This window comes from Dendroctonus ponderosae, unplaced genomic scaffold (genome assembly GCF_020466585.1).
Source record: "Dendroctonus ponderosae isolate FM_Combo_2020 unplaced genomic scaffold, Dpon_F_20191213v2 Dpon_F_20191213_7, whole genome shotgun sequence".
NCBI classification, from domain to species: domain Eukaryota; kingdom Metazoa; phylum Arthropoda; class Insecta; order Coleoptera; family Curculionidae; genus Dendroctonus; species Dendroctonus ponderosae.
The window spans coordinates 12883784-12910915 of NW_026018916.1; the positions used below are offsets into that span (position 1 = coordinate 12883784).

General features: G+C 34.9%; 1 protein-coding gene across 1 annotated transcript in view; it reads left to right on the forward strand.

Moving 5' to 3' along the window:
- Positions 1-26409, forward strand: part of LOC109542357 (protein mini spindles) — a gene marked incomplete in the record, with an annotated part of 50541 nt that extends 24132 nt beyond the window's left edge. Inside the window, 9 exon segments of the mRNA XM_048668048.1 lie at positions 1-176; positions 1038-1243; positions 2462-2650; positions 8587-8719; positions 8782-8961; positions 17903-18084; positions 21390-21729; positions 24318-24597; positions 25842-26409. Coding sequence (XP_048524005.1) covers positions 1-176; positions 1038-1243; positions 2462-2650; positions 8587-8719; positions 8782-8961; positions 17903-18084; positions 21390-21729; positions 24318-24597; positions 25842-25993 — 1838 coding nt within the window.
- Positions 26410-27132: the final 723 nt, after the last annotated feature.

Sequence of the window (27132 nt, forward strand, 5' to 3'; positions counted from 1 at the left end):
GTTCGATGATTGAGCGCTATGGGGTGACCGTTTGTCAACCGAGTCCTGCTATCTGCCTTAAAGAAGTGGCAAAACAGATATCCGACAGGGACAATTCTGTGAGAAATGCCGCTTTGAATTGTGTGGTTCAAGTGTTCAACATCGTCGGCGAGAAGGTGTATAAAATGGTTGGAAATGTAAGTATGGTTCGGAATAAAGGGTGTTCTGAAAATGAGTTACGCTGATTTTACATGTTAAAATAATGGTAGAAAGTCATGTCACAAAAATTCTAAATCTGAATATTTTCCGAGTTACAGCGCATCAAACTAATTTTTTCCTCGTTCAGAACATTTTTTCGCGGATCAAATTGAAAACCGGTGCATAGTGATCAATTTTTTTCCCATTTTGCCACTACATGGCACTTGTAATCCAAATTTCACTTTCCGCATATCTTTTTTGGAACGCCAAATGTCAAAAGTCAAAAAGAAATTGCCATTTTAAACATTAGAAAATACTAGACAAAGATGTGCTTTTCACGCAACTGGAAAACCTCTTCGTTTAGGAGCAAATCGACAATGATTTTTTTAATTTGTTTGATTTTTTACTTGTTTTAACAATTTATAATAATTAGTGTATTACTGTTCAATTTAAAATAAGCTTTTGTGCTCTAAAACCACTAAATTAAAATGAATCGAGAATATTCAAATCTTGCATTCAAATCGAGCTCCAAAGTTTAGACTAAATCGAACAGTAATACTATCATTACTATAAATTGTATTATTATAATATTGTATTAATTTTTATCATTAACTATTTCTTTATCAAAAGGTACTTACACCACTTTCAAAGAAAATTGCGGATATGTGAGCGAGGCTTTGGTTTAATTATCATTTTATAGAAACTTATATTAACATCTAAATGCATCTTTATTTTTTTTTAATGTAGGGTCACACTGGTACTGCGACTTTAAGAGAAGAAATAACCGTTCTTAAAAAAATTGATTTATTTCGAAATATAACAATTTTGACTTGGAGTTAAATTTGAATTGTAATTTTTAGATATCCGATAAAGACATGTCATTACTAGAGGAGCGAATTAAGAGAACGAGCCGAAAAACGGTGATACTTAAAAGTGAGGTTAATCCCAGTGTGCCAGAAGTGCCACTACCTACAAAAAAAGTGTGCAGTCGCAATGACACTACGGTTTTTAAAAGTGATGAGGATCAAGATGTCGAAGAGGAACCCCTCTCTGTCCCGGTGCCCACGTAAGTAATCTATCAGTTACGATTTGATGTATTTTACTTCATGCTGATAATATTGATCATTTGCATTCTTTACACAGGGTGATTCAAAATTGGCGTCATYCCCTTTAAGGGTATATAGGGGTCCACTTAGAGAGTACAAGAAAAATATTGAATTTTTTTTTTCAAAATTTCAAGAAGAAGAAATATTAACAGTTGAAGATCGAATTTCAAYTTTGTTATTAAGCATTATTTTGAAAAGGTCCCACGTTTGATTGGTAGCCTATGGAAATACTTAAGCATTCGAAAAGAAAAATTACAATCTTTTTGTCAGTTTTAGAAATTAAATTTTTTGATTCCTATTGGAAAAGTATTCTTCTACAATTTTTTGACGTAAAGTCAAAGCGGCAATGATGGTTTTTGTCATTAACAGATAGTTCCAGATAGACAGCATTTGTCAATAATAACAAGGATTTGTCAAACTGTGGCTTATTTTGAAGCTTTTTTCACAAAATGTAAACCCACAGCGAATTTGCAGCACTGACCACAAGGTGACACCGCTATCCTAACCTCAACGCATGTTATTGTCTCTTTTATTTTCTTTGCTTCAGTTTATCCATGGTTAGCGGAGTTCTTAATAATTACGAAAGAACAGGTATTTACGTAATTTCAATTAGGCAGATTACCTTGAAAAACATTGTTGCCACAGTCCTTCTGATCTAGTTTTTTGCAAATATCTGAGTTTTTAATAACATCAAATTTTTATTACTATTTTTTCTGTACTCCTATAACAGCGCCAGACAACACCTCCAGAGGAATAACGCCAATTTTGAATCACCCTGTATAAATATACATATCATTATCGGGTGATTAGAGTTAAAATTTAGATACCTATTTGCGTGAGTAGGTTTACTATTTACCAAAATTTCGAAATTGTTTTAAATCTGTTATAGATGAAGTGAGGAAAATCTGTCTCTAAATGACAAAAATTTTGAGTGGAAACCCAAGAAAAAGGTTTTGAAATTCTTTAGTTATATTAAACTGATGATAAAGTTAGTATTTCTGCTTCATCTGAGGTGCTTGCAGTATTTTTGAATAAATAATAACAATTAATTTCTTTGTAAGGAATTTAATTATATTTAATTAACATATTTAAATGAATTAAAAACCAATTAAAATTTTTACTAGTTACTACTAAAAAAACAGTTTTATCATACATTTTGCAAACTTACGATTTATTAGGCTTCCTTCAGCTGTTCCTTTTGAACAGCCGAAGAAGGAAATTCAAGGACCGTTTAAACTGGAATCCGAGATTATGAATGATTTGGACAAGATTACTCCGTATTACGAGCGAATTCCCACTGTGGAAGTTGATTACGGTTTTCTGAGCGAAGAACTCAAAATGCCATCTTTCTTCGATAACAAAGTCAAGTAAGTATGTGTAACAACGTCAATAATATTGTGTATGCAAGTTATTGGCATTTCAAAGTAAAAAAAATGAAATATAAGTAGTGTAAGTGTAAGTAATACTACACATGTTCTCTACTACCGCGCAGCTATATGCACGATGGCCCATCAAAAAGCTTCCATCGCGGTTAGCGAGCACCTCTTTTAATAACAGTTATTCAGATATGTAAATCTTGAAATTAACGACAGAAAAATTTCGATAAACTGGTTTTGTATAAAAAATGTCAAATTAATTAGTTGCAGCAGCTGTGCCGAGTAAAAAACATCTGCGGCAGCAACTAATTTCGTGCCGAAGCATGGGCGAAATAATGTGTAGGTTTTGACACTGCTATTTTTCGTCTATAGCCAGTAAAACCGGTCATGGGCGCGCATGAAATTATTTTATCAGGAAATCAGCACTTCCTTGCATCAGGTTGCTTCAGCTCTGATAAAATTTATTAATAATAGTTAAATTACTTTAACAGGAACAATCAAAGTGCAGATAATCTGTATAAATTTATATAAAATCGAAGGCAAAATTGATATTTTTCGAGGACGTCCTACTAAAATATAACTTAACTCTAAGCCCTGATGGGGTAGAACTGCAAGAGCCACTTAATAAAAACTGCGGTTAGGAGGAKTGCATCATAAAATACTTCGTATGAAACTTTATGTTTTTATAACTTATTTTTTTTTTTTTTTTACTTTTTTAACTTATGAGTTTTGATARGTGCGGATGGTATGGGATGCTCGTACTAGAGGTGGRATRAACGRTTATTTTTCTGTAACAAAGTTACAACGGTCCAGTTTCACGTTGGTAAATAGTTGGTAAATAGGTGGTAAAAGGTTCCAAAATGCGGTTCCAAAAAGAACATGTTACTTTTAACATTTTTCGCCACATGTATGAGGAAGGAATACGAAGGTTAGAATTTACCGCTTAACACCATAAGCCACGAAAGTTGACGGCTTAATTTAAGCCGAGCTTTGAATAATGTAAGCCTGGTTTATACTGTGGTGCAAACCAATTTTATTTTAAAGCTGAGCTTAATGGCAAAGCCAAGCTTATTTTCAACGGTGCAAACGGGCCTTAGAGGTGTGATAAACGGTTATTTTTCTGTAACAASGGTTACAACGTTCCAGTTTCACGGTGGTAATAAGTTTCAAAACAAACATGTTACTGGCTTGAAGCAATAAAMATTTTATTGTCGATTTGCTTCTAAACGAAGATGTTTTTCGAKTTGCGTGAAGAGCACMTATTTGTCTAGTATTTGATGTCGTTTAAAATGACATATTCCTTTTTGACTTTTAACATTTGGCGTTCCAAAGAAGATATGCGGAAAATTAAATTTGGATTACAAGTGCCATCTAGTGGCGAAATGGGAAAAAATTGATCACTATGCACCGGTTTTAAATTTGATCCACGAAGAAATGTTCAGAACGGGGGAAAAATTAGTTTGATGCGCTGTAACTMGGAAACCATTCAGATTTCKAATTTTTGTGACATGACTTTGTACAATTATTTTAACATGTAGAATCAGCCTAACTCATTTTCCGAACACCCTTTATTCCTAGCCATACTTACATTTCCAACGATTTTGTACACCTCGCCGACGATGTTGAACACTTAAACCACACAATTCAAAGCGGCATTTCTCACAGAATTGTCCCTGTCGGATATCTGTTTTGCCACTTCTTTAAGGCAGATAGCAAGACTCGGTTGACAAACGGTCACCCCATAGCCATCACTTCGAGGCATTCAGCTCTTTGCCGAGCGTTCTTAGACTTGACCCCTTCCATCACATAGACGCATAGTCGGCTGACAGGAAAAACTGCGGTGATTTGCTTTAACAGTGATTTCACTCCATTTCTAACAGTGTCTTTGGGGTCGCCAATCTATATAATTGATTTGATATAAATGTCGTTATTGAAACAACGTTCTAATAAATGCTGACTATTTAAGGTTTCAGTTTCGCTTAACGTAATAACTGAAAAATCGAGTATGCTGGTTCTGAACCTGGAAAAGGACCGTCCTACTAAACAAGTGGTGTCCTATACAATGACTAGAGGTGGGATAAACGGTTATTTTTCTGTAACAAAGTTACAACGTTCCAGTTTCACATTGGTAATGTTCCAAAAGGAACATGTTACCTCTTAAATTTTTCATTAAACATGCGCAATGATGATGGTGGAAATATTAATGACAAATAATGATTTAGTTTATTAAAAGAATAATTCTTAACTAAAGCTCTTAGATAAAATAAAATATCCTAAAATCAAAATCAGAACATGGGTCAGAAGAACCTGCTTAAAGAACAAAAGAACTGGAAATAAACTAGATAAAATATATAAATAAAAACTGATTAAATAAATTATACGCTTCATTTGCAAAAAATGTTTAAAAATCTAACTTTCATTTAAAAATTAATTAACGTTCGTATAAACGAAAAGTGATAAACACATTAATCAAGGCAACACGCCACTATACATATTTTCCGTTGACAAATGGTTACTGAAACTGCTGCAACTGGATAGAGCTCGACGATGCCGCATCGGTTCTGTGCTGACTCGAACTATTTTTCAGGTTGATGAGGCGGTTCCAAAAAAAAACGTTTAAATCGGCAAACGGCTGCAGCTAGTGCGAAGTGCGCACAACTGTTTAGATTTTATAAGACGGTTCCAAAAAGAAGGTCAGGGTTTAAGTCAGCAAACGGCTGCAGCTGGATAAATCGCTCGACGTTGTCGCATCGGTTCTGTGCTGGTACTCACCGCCGTTACGGTTTTATGAGAAGGTTCCAAAAACAACCTTTTAATCGGCAAACGGCTGCAGCTGGTTCGAAGTGCGCTCAACTGTTTCGGTTTTATGAGACGGTTTAAATTGGCGAACGGCTGCAGCTAGATAGATGCTCGGCGGTGTCGCATCGGTTCTGTGCTGTTGCGAATGGCTTTTTCGGGTTTATGAGACTGTTCCAAAAACAACCGGTTAAATCTGTTAGCTGTAACTACGGTTTCAGGTTACACGTTTGTAACAATGTTCTTTTAGCGGTTCCGTTAAATACCGACCATTCCTAGCTCGTATAAAGGAAACATGCATTTGCATAATTATTTTAATTTATTCAAAAATTATCAAATTAAAAAAAATTGTGCGAAATTTGGGAATGTCGGTTTTTACTAAGTGCGAGTTTACCCAACGTCGTAATTTTACTCTTAAATGGAATAATTAACTTAATTCATAAAATCCCAAATTAAATGCGACCGTTTACCCAAGTTCTTAATTCACAAACGTAATTTTACAGAAAATTTACACATAGAAGCTACAATGATATCAGCCAAAATAAATGTTTCGATTCTATATATATACTAACAAGCGTTTTTTTGCTATTCTAATATAATTTCCCGATATTTCCCTAAAATATCTACCGTCTACGGTCGAAGTTGTATAATTGTTTACTTACAAACGTTCCAAACCAATTGTAAAATTTCCTTAGTTATTATTTAGTTTTATTCTAAATTTACCGCAGTTTTTTACCAGTTTTTAGCTAGAGCAGATGCTACAAAGGCGAAACATACGTTTCACAAAAGACATGCAAAACATTGAAAAGTAAAGTGAATTAAAATTAAACCCAGATAAGCAAGAAGGTCATTAATAGGACATACTTCAAGCAAATACGTTTGCCGATTCAATAGTGTTTTTCTGTTGTAATCATTTTCTTTGATATAATTGATTTTGTTGAGTCAACAAACAGCAAACAGACTTAATAAAACAAGATATAAATAACATTTAAAGTTATATTGGAACGACGCAAGACGTTTGTAAACATTAAGGATTAAATTAAGAAACTGGCTAAACCATCCTTAAAAAGCTTAAATTTTACGAATTACGCACTACGACGTTGGGTCAACCTGCACTAATGCTTCAATATTAATATTATTCAATATTCAATATTCAATTCAATATTGAATATTCAATATTCAACATTTATCGAATCCCGAACCCCGTAGTCTGACCCTACCTTAGTCACAGCTTCAAAAATATCTGTTCCCTTGGTTATACAACAAGTGTACATGATTAAGAAATTATTTGTTGCGGCGGCCTAAAAAGCCCAAAAACTCAGCAGTTTCAAGCAACGGCTGGGAAACGGGCGAACTTTACAAACAAAGTGATTTTTCATCTACGAAAAAAGTCACTTTGCATTTGACCAAATTCATTTCAGATTGAAAAGCGAATACGGGATGCTGACAATTTAGGTTTTGAACCATGCAAACCGTTTAATTAACAATCCGTATATTTTTTTAGATAAATAATTTGTAGTTAAATGTAAAGTTTTCTATGTGGCGGCAACAGTAATTTCGGTACAAGGGACGAAAGTCTAAGATCCGCTATTGCATGAAGTTGGCGCCCGAAGCAAAGTCGAGGGCGTCATGCACGCAGTTGCGGGTCTTCGACTTTAATCTAGCGAACCATATACTATTTTTATTGATCCTCGGTGGAAACTAACCGGGAAAGTGTAAGGTTTATGGTAAGGAAAAAAACTTTCAAAATGTCAAAACACACAAACATTCAAGCGGTCAACGTGCGTGGCGAAAGTTATTACTTTCCACACAGGATGCAGACAATTTGTAATAGGTAATAGTGAGGCTTTCGCCATCAAGAACGGTGGCGAAAGTACGTACTTTCCACCAGGGGATCAAGAAAAAGTATATTTTCCATGGTCCTGCAATAATGTTGCAGCCCTCGGTAGCTTGTAAACGATGTTTTTTGATAGAAAATACTGTATGAACATGCCTAGTTTAAATTTTCTATACAGTGTGATGCAAAAGTCGGGTAGTCTTACAGCGCACATTTTTTATGCAACATCATACAATTTATGTTAAAGTTTTATTTCTAAAAAATGCCAGGCTCCTCTGCTTGAGTCATTGAGTCAAATATCTTCAAAATACAGTTTTTTTAATATCGCGGTATTTTAACGATTGATTTTAATGAAACTCGCTGTGCATTTTTTCCTGTGGTATAATCGTGTGTTGAACGTGTCTTGGTACAAAAACTACCGGACCTTTTGAATTGGAAGCTGAAATTAACTGATTTTTTTAAAAATCGATGCACTTGAATGCAATGAATGTGTCAGTTGACAAGAGAACCGAAATATTTTTTCGCAAAAGTTAAATGCTGTCAAAAAATCCGTGCAGCTCAAAAAAAGATCAGTTGATTTCAGCTACCAAATAAACAGTTGTAGTCGTTTTTGTACCAAGACAATCAAACTTTACCACTTACCCTAAGCAGATGAACTGGGTTACTTCTCCAAAATATGAGTCCTGCATATCAGCATGCACTCATATGCTACAAAATAGGTATCCTAATGTCTTCTGGGGAGTTAGCTTGGACTTTTAGGCAACTACCTATCAAATTTAAGTTTTGAATTTAGAACCGTTCCTTAGATATAGTTTGTTCCGTAAACATATGTAATAGCATTTTTTTAACACATGTCACATTTTTCTTGACACTTGACATCTGTAATAGCTTCAAACAATTGACATATACAAAAAATGTCTTAAACAATTGACATATATCAAAAACTGTATATGGTAACATGCTAATATTAGCTCCAGCTTTCTATTAGTGTTATAACACTGCACGTTTTCATGCAATCCTTCTTCAAAATTTACACAGATAGATAGGAAAACGAAACAGACAGACAAGGAAGCGAGCTGGAAACTAATATAACACATTCTATAGCGTAATCAATTGGAATAGGAAACAATTCAATTTCAAAAACCAACTTAATGCAGACCTTAGACAAGCAAAGTTTGATTTCTAGTTGGTTTAAGAACGAACCTCGGTTCTCTTAATACAGAAGTATGATGGCATTACTTCTAAGAACTACATGCAAAAGCTACAGCATTGTATTTTTGTTTCTGTTTCTCAGGATTATGCCATTGTCTCCTCCAAAACCGGTGACTACCAGAGTAAGCAATAGTCCAAATGGGTCCGGCTCCGATCCGGACCTTAGCAGATCAATAAAACTCATCGCATCGCAGAACTTAGTTCTTGGCCTGCAAGTGAGTATTATATACAGAAGATATTTTAAAATCGCAACTTTTGTTTCCACGCGTCTTTGTAGGGTGTGGAGCAATGCCTGGAATATATGAACAATCCGCTTAAAGTTCAAGTCTTTCCAGAACACGAAAATGAATTTTTTGAGGCGATCACATCATTGTTACAGTATCTCCGTACATTAGATCCGCTTACAAATCCCACTGCTGCAAAGATTTACAGGAATGTTTTCCGAAATATTGATGCGGTAAGTTTATTTTCCGTTTTGACTTATTATTTTAGTTATTAGTTATGATATTTTCCGCCAAAAACGCCGAATCCGTATCGTCGATTGCCTATCCCGATTGTGACGTAGCAGGTCATATCAACAAAGTGTCTCGTTTTTATTTTGTTGTTTTCGCAGCTTTGTTTTATTATTTAAGTTATTGTGATTATCATTATTTTATTGATTATTATTATGATCTTCGATATGATATGATCGGCATAATGGAAAATAGTGACATGTATGGATCACAAAATAAGTGGTGTTTTGTGCCAGGATGCAAGAATATCTCAATAAGTGCTCCAAACAAACGCTTCTTAACCGTTCCCCATGATTATGCACGTAAAGTTTTATGGTTCAAAGCAGCTAGACGTGATGTTTCTAAATCAAAATCAACATTTTTTGGTTGCGAGGATCATTTTAATGAAAGTACGAACAAAAAGCTAATGATGAGGCAGACAGAATATGCTCTCGTTCAGAATTGTTCTCGTGATGTCCAAAATACAAATTTAAGAGTTCATTTTACTTTTAAAGCAGCCATGTGTATAGGTTAGGTTAAGTTGAATAAGTGAAATTATATGTATTGAAGAAAGATTAGTCTATTAAGGAGAGAGTAACTAATAATGAATTTACGGATTTTTACTTACGCTGCTGCTTTGACACCCTTAAATTCGGCTGAATTAAAGCGTTTGTCGGTTTTTAAAAGTTCGGTAACCATAAAAATATGTACACATGGTAAATTGTTTGTTGACGCTTTAAGGAATCCTTMTGAARCCATTTTTTAGTTTAACACAAACTATAAATTATTTAAATCCACAAAATAATTAATGAAACACAACCACACAACTAAACACTATGCACGGAACGTAAACATTCAGAATTGGAACTGATTGGAAAAATTTTATTATTGAAAGTGCTGCAGTTGTTTAAAAAATCACTGGGCGTGGCACATTTAAGATTCATTATTAGAATGTTAATAACTTTCGCGGAATATCCCTGACTTTTGACTTTTCAAACCCACCTTATCTGCGCAATTTTACATTACCGATTAATTGTTCTTTAGGCTGGCGCGGAAATTGTTTAAGGTAATTTAAAGATTTTAATTTGACGAATACATTGTCTAGTGCTGCCAGTAGGTATATTTGGTATCTGCTAGGATTGTGGTTGCACTTAAAAATAATATAATCCAGGTCCCCATATTTTCCGCATTCACAGGTTGGTGAACTTTTTATTCCCAATTTGTGTAAGTGCACTGCGCTCAAACAGTGGTTAGATCACATTCTAATGATGTATGTGGTTAAAGCTCTGCTTAGAAATCTAACGTTAAAGAACTAAAGTTTTTTTGCGGGCATGGCTGTGTTTCCCTTTGTCCAGTGGCCATCATTTGTACGTCTCCTTCCATTTGTTCCAGCCAGCTTCTCTAATCAGTAATTAATTTTTCGATAGTGGGATTTTCAGTCAACGGATGGTTGCAAAATAAAACACTACTTTTTCATGGGCCAACGTTTCGACTTAATTCAAGTCATCTTTAGGGCTCTAAAATGGAAAACAGAGGGGTTTTAGCCTAGAGCCTGGTGAAGTTTTAACACTTAGTGTGTGACATTGTTCTGTCCCGTCTCAAAAGAGTTTAAGATTACATCAAATAAAAACGGTCAGGCGGTCAAAACTATAAAACACACTCAAAACAATGATCTCATGTCAATAAGATTAAAAAGCGGTGAACAAAGGACGAAACTAAGTTGGTAAAAAATGAAAGTCTAAATGGGCGCAAAACAGCGATTGGTGATACAAAAAGCAAAAGTAGGTTTCGGAAGACACAATCATGAAAATACGTTCATTATGTAATCACTCACCTATAAAGTCAGTGGCATATTTGCTCAAGGGTAACATGCTTCTCAAGGCAGGTGTATTACTAGACTGGCTGTTTTAGATTTTCTGGAAGGCTGCGAAGAATATCTCGCTGATAAGAACATGAAATATTCCACACACTCACAATTTCTCTTTTGCATTTGTAAAAGCTTCATTTTTCAGCCATTAGTATATATGAAATTAGTTTTAGTTGTTTATATTATTCTTTTGTATAAGGCTATTATAGGCTTCACTCAGATTCGCTGTGTCTCTTCGAAAATTGACAGAGTTTTTAGTTTTTATGAAAATTGATTGACTAATTAGTCGATTTACTAGCCTTGGCTGATGGTCGAGAATTTTGATGTTGCCAAAGTCGAAGTTATTACTGGTGATCCTTTGGTGTTCTACTAATGCCGTGTCGTTGGTTATATTGGTCTTAGCTGAATCTCTTTTGTGTTCTGATATTCGCTGTTTTAAATATCTGCCTGTCTGACCAATATAGGTATTTGATATATTATATTCGAATTTAACTCAGTGGGTGTTTTAGACTTAGTCTTAGTGTAAAATAATCTTCCAACAGTGTTCGAACTGGAGAAGGCTATTTTGATATTATCCGAAGATACAACTTTTGCTATTTGTTGTGACAAACCTTCCACATAGGGTATTTTATGATAAATGTATGTGTTACTTGTTACCTCCCTGTCTGTTGACTTATAATTCAAGGTTTTGTTAACTAAAGATAGAGGGTAATTGTTGTTTAACAAGTAATCCCTAATCAAGGCAACATTCTTGTGATGGAATTGCGGACTTGAGAGTGCAATAGCTCTATTTTTCAAATTTCTAATTATGTTAATCTTTATTGTCATTTTATGTTTGGAATAGTAGTTTAAAAATATTTCAGAAAAAGTAGGTTTATGGTACCAATCGATCATAAGTGAATTGTTTTCTCTAATGAGCACTGTGTCAAGAAATGGGATTTTGTTATCTTTTTCTGATTCGATAGTAAATTGTAATTTATGATGGTAGCTATTGAAAATTTCAAGTGTTTCAGCGTTCTTATCTGTTGGTACCGCTGTGATGATGTCATCAACATATTCTTTGTAGAATGGAAGCGAGAAACTTAGGGCTTGTATACATTTGGTTTGTAGTTCTGACATAACTATGTCAGCGCAAATAGGGGTTAATGGGTTTTCCATGCCTAATCCAGAAATCTGGTGGTAGTAGGAATCTTCGAACATGAAGTAATTGTACGAAGTACAAAGATCCAACACCTCGGCAAAGTATTTCTGTTCTAGTGATGTGGTGGGTGCTATTTTGGACCATCTTGATAATACGATTTCTTTTGTTAAATCAACTGGAATGTTCGTAAAGAGCGACACAACGTCCAGTGAAATTAGTCTGTAGTTATTGGGATGTGGGAATGTGATATTCATCTCTCAAATGCACAATTTAGGAGCATTGTCAACCATTTAGATATTTGGTACAATGATGAACCGACAAAACTTACAATTGGTCTTAGTGGCACGTTGGCTTTATGTATTTTGGGTAGAAAGTACATTTTGGGTGCGATTCCATTATTTGTTTTAAGGCGTTTGGAGAGATGCTCATTAATTACATGTTTGTCATGAAGTTTTTTAACAAGTTTATTGTTTTTGTTCTGTACCGTTACTGTGATGTCTTTTGGGAGGTGCTTATAGGTTTGTTCATCAGTCAGTAGCGATTTTGCTTTGGTCAAATAGTCAACCCTGTCCATAACCACGGTGGTGTTACCCTTGTCTGCTCTGGGCACAACCAAACTATCAAGATTAACTTTAATAAAAGACCTAGTTGCAGCCAAGTCTTTAAGCGGCGTTTGTTGTTGTGCATGTGTGGTAATTTTTCTATTTCTATTGTATGCGACGAAATTTGTGATCACATTAATAACTGCGTTCGTCCTCAACATTCACAATCATCTCCCTAATGAGTAAATTATATTTATGGTACGGTAAGTTAAATTTTTCCCCCATGCTCAACACATTACTGACATTAATGGGTATTTTCACTTTACTTATTATGTTTACCAACCATTTGCTGTCCTTGAAGTTTGGTACTTCTACATTGTACTGACTATTATATAGTTTGTTCAATTTATTACATTGCTTATCTCTAGTTTTTGTGAATTGTTGGTTGTAACTATTTAGTTGCTTCTTGTTAAACTGTTGTAAGATATTCGTTGGTAATTTATCATTTAAACTGTTTTTATATTATTCAATTGTTTAGTTAGCTGGTGTATTTTCCAATGATATTTTATTTCAAAATTAAGAAGTTTCTTTTGGAAGTTGGTCAGTAAGTTTCGGCATGAGTTCACAAATGGTCTATCACTTATAACAATATACTGCAAACATTTGGAGGTTTTTAAGAGATGTGTTAGTAGTATACCCTTTTTCCTAGGTTGTAATAAAAATTTCTTGTGGTTTCGCTGTTTTGCCAAAGACGTTGTGATACCTGCCCATCTTTTCAGCCCTTGTGCAGCTTCCAGGTCAAAGGTCTCCCTTATCGATCGAAAGAACCCTACACCCACCAGCCATGCCTATGTTGTTAGTAGTCCCATAAAATGTGGAGTTATGCTATGAAAACATAGCTTTTTTAATGATTGATAAAAAGTTCGTGTGCGGTATCAGATCGAACTGGCATACATCTTCTTGGCTTCTTCCTTTTAGGGCCAGCTGGTCCCTTTCGTTTCCCCATATTCCTGTGTGGCTTGGCACCCACACCAATTTAATCGAACATTGTCTTCTATAGTCTACTATTTTTTGTGTAGTGTTTGGGGTGGTGTACTCTTGATCTTTGGAAGCCCACTTCTGCTTATGGTTTGTAGTGCACTGAGGGAGTCTGATACCACTGCTGTTTTAGTTGTGTGACTTTTCATGGCTCTTATGGCTTCTCGTATAGCTTAAGTTTCAGCCCCGCATATAGATGTGCTGTTACTTGGTTTTCTAGCTATCTCTATTTGTGATGTTCGGGCAAAAAATCCTATTCCACACGCTTTGCTATTCGGGTCTACCGATGCGTCTGTAAAGACTAATCAGTATTCTGGTGCGATTTCTCTCATGTTGTTCGCAAATCTTTGTCTATTGTCCCCCTCTTTAGATAGGTGTAAGTTGATGTTTGGTATTTTGGTTACATGTTGTATATACGGGAATTGGTAACATGGAATTGTTTCTGAATTATATATTTGGTTGGCGTATTGTGAGAGTATCTTGTATATTTCATAGGATAGAATTTGGTCTTTGATCTTGTCGCCTTTTCTGGCAATGATCTTAGTCGTTGTTTTTCCCGCTAACCATATTCTTCTCAAGTCTAATGGAATTTCTGCCGATTCTGAGAGTAACACTCGGATGGGGGTAGACCTCATACAACCCATTGCCGTACTTATAGCTTGATGTTGGTTTCGATTAAGTTTGTGCCAGTTTGCTTTCGACGTTTTGAATATGCATTGCATACGCACAGTCACAGTCCAGGTGTGATCGCACAATTTCAATTTTTCAATTTATTTATCAACCATCAATACATACGTACACGGTATTGTCATGTTGAATTACAATCTGTATTCCAACATAAACAATTTAAAGAAAATGAACTTAGACTAAATTAGTGCAGATGGGTAGATAATATAAAAGGCCATAACACCTAGATGTAAGAACATCTGTTTGTGTTGATTTCCTTACTCTAGTCTGTTGCACTAGTGCTAAAAACATCGATATCCAAGCTAAGCCAATTGGCCACTGTAAGTAAAAATGTTGTATGAATGTTTTTGCATTACATGTTTTCGAATTTTTCACAATTTTTTATCATATACTCTTTACATTGTTTAGTGAAACTAGACTGATTTACAATATTTCTAATTTCCATTGGCAATAGATTATAAAACCTAATTCCTATATAATTTATAAATTTTAGATTAAATGTGGTTTTAGGTTGAGGTAATTAGGCAGAGCTTTGTTCTTATTCAATCTAGTAGAGTGGGAATATTGTACAAAAATTTTAAATTTACTGTTTTTATGACTAAATGAACAAGAAACGAATATGTATAAACTTTTTACATTATGTATATCATCCTGGTATAACAACTTTGTCGGATATATTCTGTTTTTTTTAAACATGACTTTAAGTATATAATTCTGGTAACTATGAGCAGAGGTTCTAAACTACAGCCATAAGACCCTCCCCAAGCCATTAAGCCATATCTAATGAGGGACTCGGCTTATATGCTTTATACACTGTTTTAATAAGATTAAAACTTAGGAACTCTCGCAGTATATAAAACTTACRTATCAATTTTCTGATCTTAGTTGTTAAATATTCAATATGATTTGTCCATTTTAAGTGCTTGTCAATCATAATACCTAAGTATTTTGTATTTTCTGYCCCTTTTAATTCTAACATTTTATCCTCATCTACTAATATTTTATCAAAATCCGGACGATTTGCTTCAGTTAGTGAAAAGGCAATATAATTTGATTTCTTAACATTAAGCGACAACGTAAAACTATTTAACCAATTATGCACTGTGCTGAAACAATGTTTTACAATATTTTTTAAGTTGTTCCAATTACCGCCAGAGAAAATCATTGCTCGACATAGAATTAATATAAGTGAGGAAAAGAACAGGGCCCGATATAGTTGGGGGGGGGACTCCAGTTTTAATTTTTAAAGGGTCACTAATCGTATTATTTATTTTCAAATACTGATCTCTATCAAGCAGGTAATTCTTAAAAACTTCCAATGCTTGTATATTGTTAGTAGGGCTCCTAACAATTCCTTTCTATATTTTTAGTAGGGTCTTTAGGTCACTTCCCCACCATACATATACTTCTAACAAGAACAGATATATTTAAGTGTTGTCTATGACCTTCACTTTAATTATGTACATGCCTGTGAAAAATCAGAAAAATATGCAGCATACCATTTTTTCTCCTATAAGATTGCATCTTAAACACAAACAAACATTAACCAGAAAAAAATAAGTAAAAAAATGTAAGCGACTTTTTCTGAGCTATTTGAGCAACGCCAGGCGGTTAAATACCAAGTATGTGCATAGCGGCAACATGGCAGTGAAACGCGCAAGCGCAATCAGCCAGGACTACTATGGACGATTAAGAAAAAAATATCTGCTCTTCCGCACGGCATGCGGAAAATATTAAAATTTGCGAACTTCTGTGCATGGGCGGATCGAACGCAGCCGGCAAACTTCTGATTGGTCGGAAGGTTTTCCGCATTCCGGACTCATGAGAATCCAACTTTTATTTTAATATTATATTAAATGACATGATAATTGACGATGTGGATGATGCTATGGAACAATTTGTCGTTCCAAGGCAAAATATCATAAAAATTAAAAAATAACAAAAAAATCATGTGACCGCGTGGGTCACATCCTGCATGAAATCTTGGGCTTGAAAAAGCTGTCTGCGCGATGAGCGTCGCGGTTTCTGACTGCGGACAACAAGCAAAACCGTGAGACTTCAGAGCAGTGTTTGACGCTGTTTGAGCGCAATTCAAAAGAGTTTCTGCGTCGTTTCGGGACCGTCGACTAAACATGGTACACACCAGAGACCAAGAAACAGCCGAAACAGTGGATTTTACCCGGCAAACGTGCTCCGAAGAAGTCGAAGACTGCCCTATTGACCGCAAAGGTGATTGGCACCGTTTTCTGGAATTCACAAGGTGTCTACATCAACTACCTGGAGAAGTGAAACACGATTACGAGGCTTTACTATACCAAATTATTGAGCCGCTTCGACATCGAGTTGCACAACAAACGGCTCGATTTGGCGAAGAAAAAAGTGCTATTTCACCATGACAACGCACCGGCTCACACCTCCGCCGTCGGAAGGGCCAAATTGGTCGAATTGCACTACGAACTCCTGCCTCATCTACTGTATTGTCCAGATTTGGCCCCGTGCGACTTCTTTTTGTTGTGCAAACTTGAATAATTCACTCGCCGGGCAGAACTTTCAGTCGAATGAGGAGGTCATCGTCACCACGGAGGCCTACGTTGCAGAGCGCGAGAAAACGTATTTTTCAGACGGTTTAGAGACGTTGGGGCGTCGCTGAGTCAAGTGTATCGAATTAAAAGGAGACTATGTTGAGAAATACATCGCCACTTCTAGAATTTTCTGTTTTTTTTATGGAGGCTAAGTGCTTATCGGAACGCCCTCGTAAATATTTGGGCTGGCATTGCAGCTGGAAACTATTTTCTCGGTCTTACATTTTTTGATCAGAATCTTCCGGGCGAACCTTATGCTGAAATATTACAAAGCCGGATTTATCCGGAGATACAAACAATCGTAAAGGACAATCCGGAGGAGTTTCAGCTTATTATTCAAGAAGAGTTGGGAATGGATAAATACAGTAGTTCCTAATAGATGGCCTGGACGGCGGAGGTCAGTTGAATGATCGGCACAGTCGCCCGACCTTGCCCCAATAGACTTTTTCACTGATGAAGTCTCAAGAGGAAGTTTTATGTTACAAAACCTGATTAACTTGAAAACATTAGAGAAAGAATAAGGAACGTTGTCCCGGGACTGCCGAGAGTCACAATTGCAGAAGTTAGAGGTGAATTTACGCATAGACTTTTCCATTGCCAGACCGCAGAAACTAAGAAAATTTTGAGCATTTAATAAATTAGAATTTCTAAAAGTTAAGTGGTTTTTCGAAGTTGATAAATGGATAATCGCACTCAATTTATAAATTTTAAAATAATAAGTTTAAAAATATGTATTTCCAGTGCATCAAAAAGTAAATCGTCCACACTACAGCCCGATTGTGGTTGACAAAAGCATATAAGATTTTGGTCTGTCGTGCCCTCGTTGCATTAGGTATCATTGAGGAAACATGTCTATTAGATGAAGGATCATGTCTATTACAGAAGGAGCGAAAGTTTCAAAGTCATTCAGTGTCTTGTTGTGACATATCACGTAATGCATAGTAGGAAGCCTCAACATTTCATTAATGGCCATCAAATTTGATTCCCCCAGTCATTTTATATATACATATACTATAAGTAACGTTATGTGACGAGTTTCATTTTTTTTAGTTCTGTTCAAAGCCCCAACTTGGTGCAAACCTCCGGGTCGAATCAATCAAGCAAATTATGAACGAATTACTGACATTACTTGTTGAGGAAAAGCTGGATAAATGCGGAGGTGCTTACTTTAGAGTCATCAACAGTAATTGTGCTAAGATCATTGAGCTTTCTGCGCACACAAATGTAATATGGTAAGTGCAACTTAATTTATAATAATTTCATTGAATTATATTGAAGTTWGTAACTTGCATTATGCTTGAAAGTACCGGTCATTCGGAGTGAAGTGGGACATTGACTTATCGTGTTGGTGACAATGACAGTTATTGGTAACAATATCAGCGATTTTAACCTAAAAGCCCACATTTCGTTCCCTCGCTCGTTTCCTACATTCTCATGTTATTGAAATGTTTTTCTCGATCTTGAAGACGCATTTATTGAATCAAATCAAAATCTCTCTAATATATATCCGTCGTTTTTTTTCATTTATTGTTTTTTTTTTGTTGAATTTAGCGGATTTGTTTCCACACAACTGTTTTAATTGCATATAAATGGCCACTCACACTAATACTCTCAATCGATATTGTACATAGTAATTATAATATTCTGTATCCATTCTTGAAAACTGAACATTGAGTAAAAATACAGAAGATTATTCAATTAAATTGAATTTACATAACCTATAAAATCTCTCCGATTTTCCGAATAATCGGAAAAAGTTGGAATCAATGGAAAAGTCAAATTGTCCGATTATTCGGACGATTTGACGTCCGACGTCGATTTCCGTCGTTTGACGTCGATATTCCTATTTTATTTTCTATAAATTTGTGGTGGCAGCCCTGTACGGTTTTAAAATACAATTCCTGTTAAATAGAGGCTGTTAACAATTCTGGAAAAAAAATTGTGATTTGGTTTTTAAATGTCAGTCAGTCCTAGAGGTGTGAAAAACGGTTATTTGTCTGTAACCGGTTACAACGTTCCAGTTTCACCTTGCTAATTAGTTTCAAAATGCGGTTCCAAAAGGAACATGTTACTTTTTAAATTTTTCATTACAAATGCAGAATGATGATGATAGTAGAAATAGTGATGATATATAATGATTTCCTTTATTAAAAACATAATTCTTAACATTGGTAAACTTAACATAAAATACTCTAAAATCAAAAACAAAACATAGGTCAGAAGTAACTACTTAAAGAACAAAAAACTCATAATAAACTAGAGTGATTAAATAAAATATACGGTTTATATGCAAAAATGTTTAAAAATGTCATTTTCATTTAAAAATGAATTAACATTTAAGAATAAGATTTTTTTTAGGTGCTTTTTACTCATTCTAATTCTTCGCGCGTTTGTGATTGCATCCGCTTTAGAAAATAATGTCTCGCATTTCGTTTCTCAATCACATTAAATAATCCACAATAACAACAAGCAAAAATTGGTGTTTGGCAAACCTGGACGAAGTATTACTCGAGTTAACTTTGGTACCACCAAAAAATAATTTCAAAAAATATGTCGACTTTACAACGTTTATGACTATTCCAATAACTTTTATTTCATCTCTGACTGAATTTATAGTTAAAAATTGCCAGCTTGTTTAAATGTAGGTGCACATTCTGCTTAAAACGTTTGTTATTTTACATTTGAACTGTGATGTAATTTATGTCTTAGACTCTTAGTTTGCTCATAGCTCATATGCAAGTGCACATTCTGCTTAGTTTGTGGGTTATGGGCATATAACCCCGAGCTAAGTTTCTTAACAGAAATCTCTTATTTTCAGATTTATTACAGAATGTCAGGAAACGAAATACTTATAGACTAAAAATGCGAAATTATATCATCGCAGCAATTAAACACATTTTTCCTGGTTCCTGGAGAACTGAACAGTAATTCTAGTTTCATGAGACGGTTCAAAAAAAAACCGGTTAAATCGGCTAGCTGTAACTACGGTTTCAGGTTACACGTTTGGAACACTGTTATTTTAGCGATTACGTTAAATACCGACCATTTCCTAGTCAGTCCTGTACATTCGCAAGTTTTCGAAATTATGGAAATTGTTGAATGAAAAAGTTCTTAGTATCATTAGTAGTTTACATTTTTGCTGGATAAATTCACCGTGGCACGCAGGGTGAAGATTTTATCAATTGTGTTTTTTTATTAGAATTTCAAAACTATAAAAGGGGCTGTTGCACACTAGAAAATACTAAAAATAAAAATCCAGATGAGTTTTTTTTTTGATGTCCTCTATTATTAGTAAACCATGACAGTTTCATTAGAAAATATTTTATCTTGTCTTAAATAATTGCATTTTAGTAATAGTATATTATATACATAGGTAGAGAAGTAAGCTATTATACACCGAGAACTTTTATATAATAATGGATATTATGTGCCAGGTTTGTGGCTGGAATCTCTCTTGAACTTATAAAGGTGGGCAAACTAAAAATAATGAAAAATGTAAACATATTTCATTATTTACTTAGGGGCTTTTTATTATTTTTATTGACCTAGGGAGAGAAATATAACTTCTCACTAGGGAAATGGAGTAAATAATGTGACTTCTCAGGTTAGTAGTCAAAAAGTCATTTTATTGAGGTGAAAGCGGACACCAGTTAGGCAATATAACAATAAAATCAGAAGTCAGAACAATAAACAAAACGTCGCTAGGACACTCGAACATATTCAACAAGGCCGAGAAAGTTTAAGACCGGCTGCTGAAAATTATTTAGTTCCAAAATCCACCTTAAACGATTAGAAAAAAAAATAAAAACTAAGAAATATGGAGCCAGTGCTTAATTTCATCAGAAGAAGAGAAACTCAATAAGAATAAGAAAACGCCTCTTACAAGGCGATCAGCCCATTTTTAACGTCCGTCGTCCGCCTTTACCCCACACATAGGGGGGAAAGCGGACACCCTTTATCTAAAAAAAATTAGGGGAAATTGAAAAGTTCTTTTGTTTTATTATGGAATTCGACAAAGAAGACACGGATGATTAAATTATTTTATTGGAAATTTTCTTTTCAAAATTAGATGTTTATTAAGAAAAAACTAAAAAACCGTCCGATTTCACCCCGAACAACGGTACAGATACATACAAAACATTATTTTGATTACTTTAATTTAGTAAACCGGTGGTTTTTTATGTTGTTGCTAATTTACAACACCACGCTTTTTATACTCTATACTATTTATCCACTTTGGAAATTTATGTTTTAACATACGACAGCAGACAGTGATCGAAACGGTTTTCTGGATAGTAGAAAATTATGTATTGTCATTTTCTAACAACTTTAACGTGCAAGAAATAGCATTGATGCAAACGATATACATTATATGTAAGATAGTGCAAGTTTCGAGGTTCGCCAACCTCAGGCACCCCCAGGACCGGTTTCGAGCCTATTATCATCAGCTCAGGCTAAACTGAGCTGATGAGAGCTAATAGGTTCGAAATAAAATTGTTGTCTTTATATACATTATAATTTACATATCCGTTTTCAGTGCTTTGATTCAACTAATGATCGAAAAGGTTGGTAGTGAAAACTCCTCCGAAAGACACGTAGACTTGGTTATGAAATGTCTGTGGAAAGTGATCAGACTGATGCCCACTTGGGGTGACGCTGTCGATTACGAAAGAGTATTATTGGATGTCCATAATTTCCTGGTGAAGTTTCCTCCATCGTGGTGGAGTTCGCGGCCCATGGATACTCCGTTAAAAACCATAAAAACTATTTTGCATTCCATTGTAAAATGTAAAGGTGCCAGTTCTATGCAGTTGCTGCGGAAGATACCCAATCCAGCCGAATCTGATATAGAATCTTATATGCAGCGACTATTAAAGGTAAGTCTTTATTAGTATTAATCCATACGGCGAATTTGTTCAATTAGCAAGTACTTAACTGTTATTGAAATATACAAGAACGACTTCTAGTAGGGATTTCCCTCCTTAATCTAATCTAACTAATCTGTAAATCAGTACAGGACACTGTAACTTAAACTTATTGGACACCTCTATCTGTCTCTATCTGTGCTCACTATCCTCTTCATAATAGCAGAGCGAGCACGAGTCTATAGAAAATATGGTATATACAGAGTGCCCGCTTTACGACCGTCAGTAAGGGGATGTCTGTTATTATACAAGATCCAAGTTCAGAAATTAAAAAATCTGCATAATCTAAAAGTTCTTGCATTGCTTGCCACAACTTTGATCTAGATACTCTGTCGAATGCCTGTTCGAAATCAATAAACATTTGGTAGAATTTTCTGTTGAATTCCCAGCATCTCTTAATATAATTCCCCAACAGTCCCCAACAATCTCTTAATATAATTTTCTACTCATCTTCCGCGATAGTTCAAAATATCCTTCGTTTTTCGTGCAGAAAACCTGCTTTGTTTGCAACGTTTCGACTTGTCAAGCAAACAATGTGAACATCTTTTTTTTATTCATCATCATTTTATTCATTATTTCATTTTTGTTTTATTATTTGGGCTATTGTGATTATCATTATTTTATTGATTATTATTATATACAACGGTGTCATCGTACCTAAGGTTATTTATGCTTACGCCATTAATGGGCATTCCTTCAGGGTAGTTTTCCAGAGCACCATCGAATATTTTGTTTGAGTAAATGTTAAAAAGTATTGGTGAAAGAATGCAACCCTGTCGGACACCGCTTTTGATTAGAACTTCGCCCCACATCCGTTGATCTACTTTAATTTGTGTAGTTTGGTTCCATTAAAGTAATTTGTGCAGTTTTTTTTTTTTTGTTTTTTTTTGTTTGCCCGGCGGCGGCTGGAGGATAAAAATCTTCTCGAAGACACCCAGTGCCCCGTGACACCAGGTAGTGTTGGATTTCTACCAACTAAAAAACCCCCGTTTTTTGACTGCAAGTTTCCAGGAGTTATCCTTTAAAACTTGTGGTCTTCTGTAAGAATAGTTCAGCTCTGGCATCCGTATGCCTTCACCTCTCATTCTCTCCATGCTAGCTAGCTGCTAGAACGGGCATCTTACTAATTTGACACAAGCACTACACTACTCAATGTTACTTCTATCACTCTATTCTACAAGTTATACACTTACAGCACTCTGCAGTTTACTGCTTGTACCTATTTATTTGCCCTATTGGGCCATCTGGTATCTGGGCCTTTTTTTCCTGGGCCCGAAGTCCTCTGGGGAGTAATCTATGGCATTTCGTAGCTCCTCAAAGGGGTGGTTTTCGGCCTTTTCGAAGGTCGTGGCTGCTTTTCTTTTTAGTAGGTCTCGTAGTGGCTCCCACTCTARGTCCCTGTAAATTTGACGATTACGTACAAACCAGGGAGCATCTATGGCCATCCGCAGAAGTTTATTTTCTGTGGCCTGGAGCTGCCTCAGGTAGGTTTCTGCTGCATATCATTTGTGCAGTTAAGTTCCAGTAAAAAAGGCTTCTCTTTATGAAATCCCTAGCAAATAAGCCTGTCCATCCCCAACTCAATTTGAGACTAGTCAACAGTCGCTTGCCCCGTGAATTAAGTCAGACCATTGCAAGGATCCGAGATAAATCCATGCCATGCAATTTACCAAAGCTTCTGAAGAAGCAAGTTAGATGTGGGAAATGCCCAAGAAACAAAGATAAGAAGACTAGATTCGTTTGCGCTGATTGTAGCACCTCCAATTTGCGGAAGTTGTACAATGAGTCGTTATTTGGCTTACTCTCGATAGACTACAAGAAAATCTTCTCTCGATTTTGTTAATAAATTATTTTTTTCTGTTTCTCAAAAGTTTTAGTCGCGTTTTTCTCGATTTTGTAGTTATTTTATTCTATATTTTCAGTTTGGTTGCTTATAGCAATTAGAAATAAGTTTTGTGATGTCACGCAATACGATTTTATTATGGCTTAAATATTTGTTTTTGCTTTTTGTTAGAAATATGTACGTATTATAATAAATAAGGTTACCGAATAGTTAATGACGCAGGTATTTTTTAAATTTTATCTAAGCAGAATGACCGTTTTTGCAGTGGAGGTTCGATAAACCCCACCTCACCAGTCAGTTTACGGGTTAACATAAAAAAAATCATAATTGGAAGTAGATACGGTAGTTTTTGCTGTTCTAATGCTTAAGTAATTCAATAAACTACCAATCAAGCATGGGACCATTTCAAAATAATGCTTAATAACAAAGTTGAAATTCGATTTTCAACTGTTGTTAATATCTTCTAGAAATTTTCGATCAATATTTTGCTCGTACTGTCCAAGGGGGACAGTACCTATAACGCCTTAAGGAAGGGGTTATAGAAAGGAACGACATCAATTTTGAATCACCCTGTATAGTAGGTTGAAATATATCCATTTGCTTGAAAACGGTGCAAGAACTTCATACAGAGTAATTATTAGAATCATTATAGAATAGTGAATAATTATTTAGTTTAATTGGTGATTTTTAATTTTAGAGTTTTAAAATTGCACAAGCTCAAGACGTTCCTCTGCAATCCCAAAAAAATTCACTGTCACGAGCAAATCACAACATGTTGACAGACATTTTCCAGAAGATTGGAAACAAAGAGAATACCAAGGATGGACTGAACCTGTTATACGACTTCATACAGCAGCATCCCGAAGCAGACATCGAGCCGTTCCTGAGCAAATCTAGCAAGTTTTTCCAAGAATATATTCAGACCGGCCTGAAAGAAATTGATAGTATAAGACGCATTGCTAAGCATAGTAATAGTGGTAAGTAATTGTCCAATTGGAAATTTCATAACGAACGTTCATGTGGCTATAGAAAATTGATGGACATTGCGTGTCAATATATTTTTTTACTACTAACCAGAGAAGTCACTATTATTTACTCCATTTCCCTAGTGAGGAGTTATATTTCCCTCCCTAAGACAACAAAAATAATAAAAAGCCTAGGTAAATAATGAAAGATGTTTACGTTTTTCATTATTTTTAGTTTGCCCATCTCTATAAGTTCAAGAGATTCCAGCCATTTTCAGTTCTAAAATCACTGTAACTTTACCAGTCACAAATTTTTCGTCTTTTTGGTAAACCAATAATTGAATAGTTATTATCAAAAAAGACACATTTAATTTGAGCTTGAAATTACCAAATATTTCCAAAGAATGTCAAACAAGAGGCGAAGGACAATCCGTTGTTCATTCAAAAATAACTATTTGGTGTATTTTGTTGCTTAAGATACTCCGATTTGATAACATGGCTATTTGATATATGGCTCATTGTAAAAGACCCAGTCGAATATCTCGTAAATTATAGCAAATACAAAAAAATGTACAAATGAGTAAATAAAAATGTACTAACTGCTTTTTTTGCTTTTACAATAAATTTTTAGATACCATATTTTTAAGCAAAATTTTACTAAAATGGAAGTAACACGTCGCAAGAAAGAAAAAAACAATTTACAGTGCATATACAGCGTTTCAAGCTGCATTCCATGAGCTAATGAAGAATGGGTAGTTCTATTCAAAAAATTTACTTTTATCTTGCCTCGCTTTTCTGAGACACTCTGTATCATGTAGGATATTTTTAAAATGTGCGCACTTTGTGCGTCAACAACTTTTATATGAAACTATTTTTCGAAAGTACAACACCAACGGAAATAATGGACTCTATCGCACTGAAAAAACACCCTGTATCTTGAGACAAATTATTGAAAACTCAGTCGACTGATTTGATAGCTCCGACCGGTGATGACGTTTTTCAAACTATAGAATCTGCTATAATCAGTCGTTTTTCATCGGAATCAAATCATAGCTTTTCCAGGGCCCGCTAGACTGCTTTATTTTTCAAGATCTTTTACGTCTTGGTACCCTGAGTCGAGCCGGCATCTGTATGGATAAATATGCCATGCTATTTATTTGTGGCACTACGTATTTTAGTAGTTCTGGAAAATATTTAACTACGCCGCTTTAAAGAGTCAACCGTTTTATTGAATTTAAACCTTTTAAATTTGATAGGAGAACCCAACAGTGATGAAGAAATTGATCCTGAGAAAACCCCGGAGTACTTCGAAGAAAGACTGAAAACTTGGCGTTTCATTTGGGATGAGCTGATGGCAGGCCGAACAGTTGATGACGCTTTGTGGCCCTTGGACCCAAACAATCCATAAACTCTAAAGTACACCTGAAGGTATTTAATGTGTAAAAGAAACTGGTACCTACCATTAAATATTAATAATGATAATTATTAAGTTTACTTTTTGATACTTTTCAACTTACACGAACTTAATGTCTAATTTTTGTTATCTCGTAGCAAGGTAGTCGCAATTCAGGAAAACGGCTAGTAAATGGAAGTAACTAATGAATTAGGATTATTTATATAATATTAGAGTTAGGAATTGTAAACCATTTACCATGATTGATGGCCATAATCGTATTTACTGTTTGTAAAATATTGGTTTTATTTATTTAGCTGCATTTAAAATTGTAATAAAGGTAAATCAAAGAGAACTTTTGTTAGTGATGTAGTTTGTCGTTGTGAACATTTTACCGTTAATTAAATAAAAATTCCATACATGAATACGTTCATATGCATTTTTATGAAATTACTTAATTTGAGTCGCATTTCTTGCTGAAACGGACTTATTTTAATGGAATAAAGGTTAAAAAAACAAGTTTCAAAATGACGTTGAGTGAATCGCCCTAAATCATTTTTTTTTTAATGAAAACCCCCATTTTTGATAATTGCATTTTATTCAGTAAAAAAATATCAGGCAAGCTTGTGTAAAGTTGTCTATTCCAAGATTGTTTAGTTTTCGAAATTTTGTCAATTTAATGTTTTTATATGGCTATTTTGCCCTCATCTCATTTTAAATCGTGCCACTCTTAGTTACTATGACGTAAGTAGCCATTTTTCATCATTGAACTATATACTAACTGGAATGGCATCGCCCATAAACAGCTAATGCTAGGGGCCGTAGCGAGGATTTGTATGACAGAGACGGGCAGAGGTAGGTATTCCGCGTCGTGTTCATCACATGTGCTTATATGCTGAGTTTTATACTGCGTCATATATTTTGTTTATTTTTGTTTAAAAAGCACTGTTTTTAAATTTGCACACATGGTTATGGGATGTGTGGCATATCAATGCAATAATGTGCATAATAAGAATAGTAATATTCAATTTAATGGGTAAGTTTTGACACCATTTTTCAAACTAGCCGCATCTAAACTTAAACTTTTTGACTCATTAGGTGAAATTATTTTAGTTTTCCGTTTCAACGACCTGAAATCCTGTCAATGTGGATCA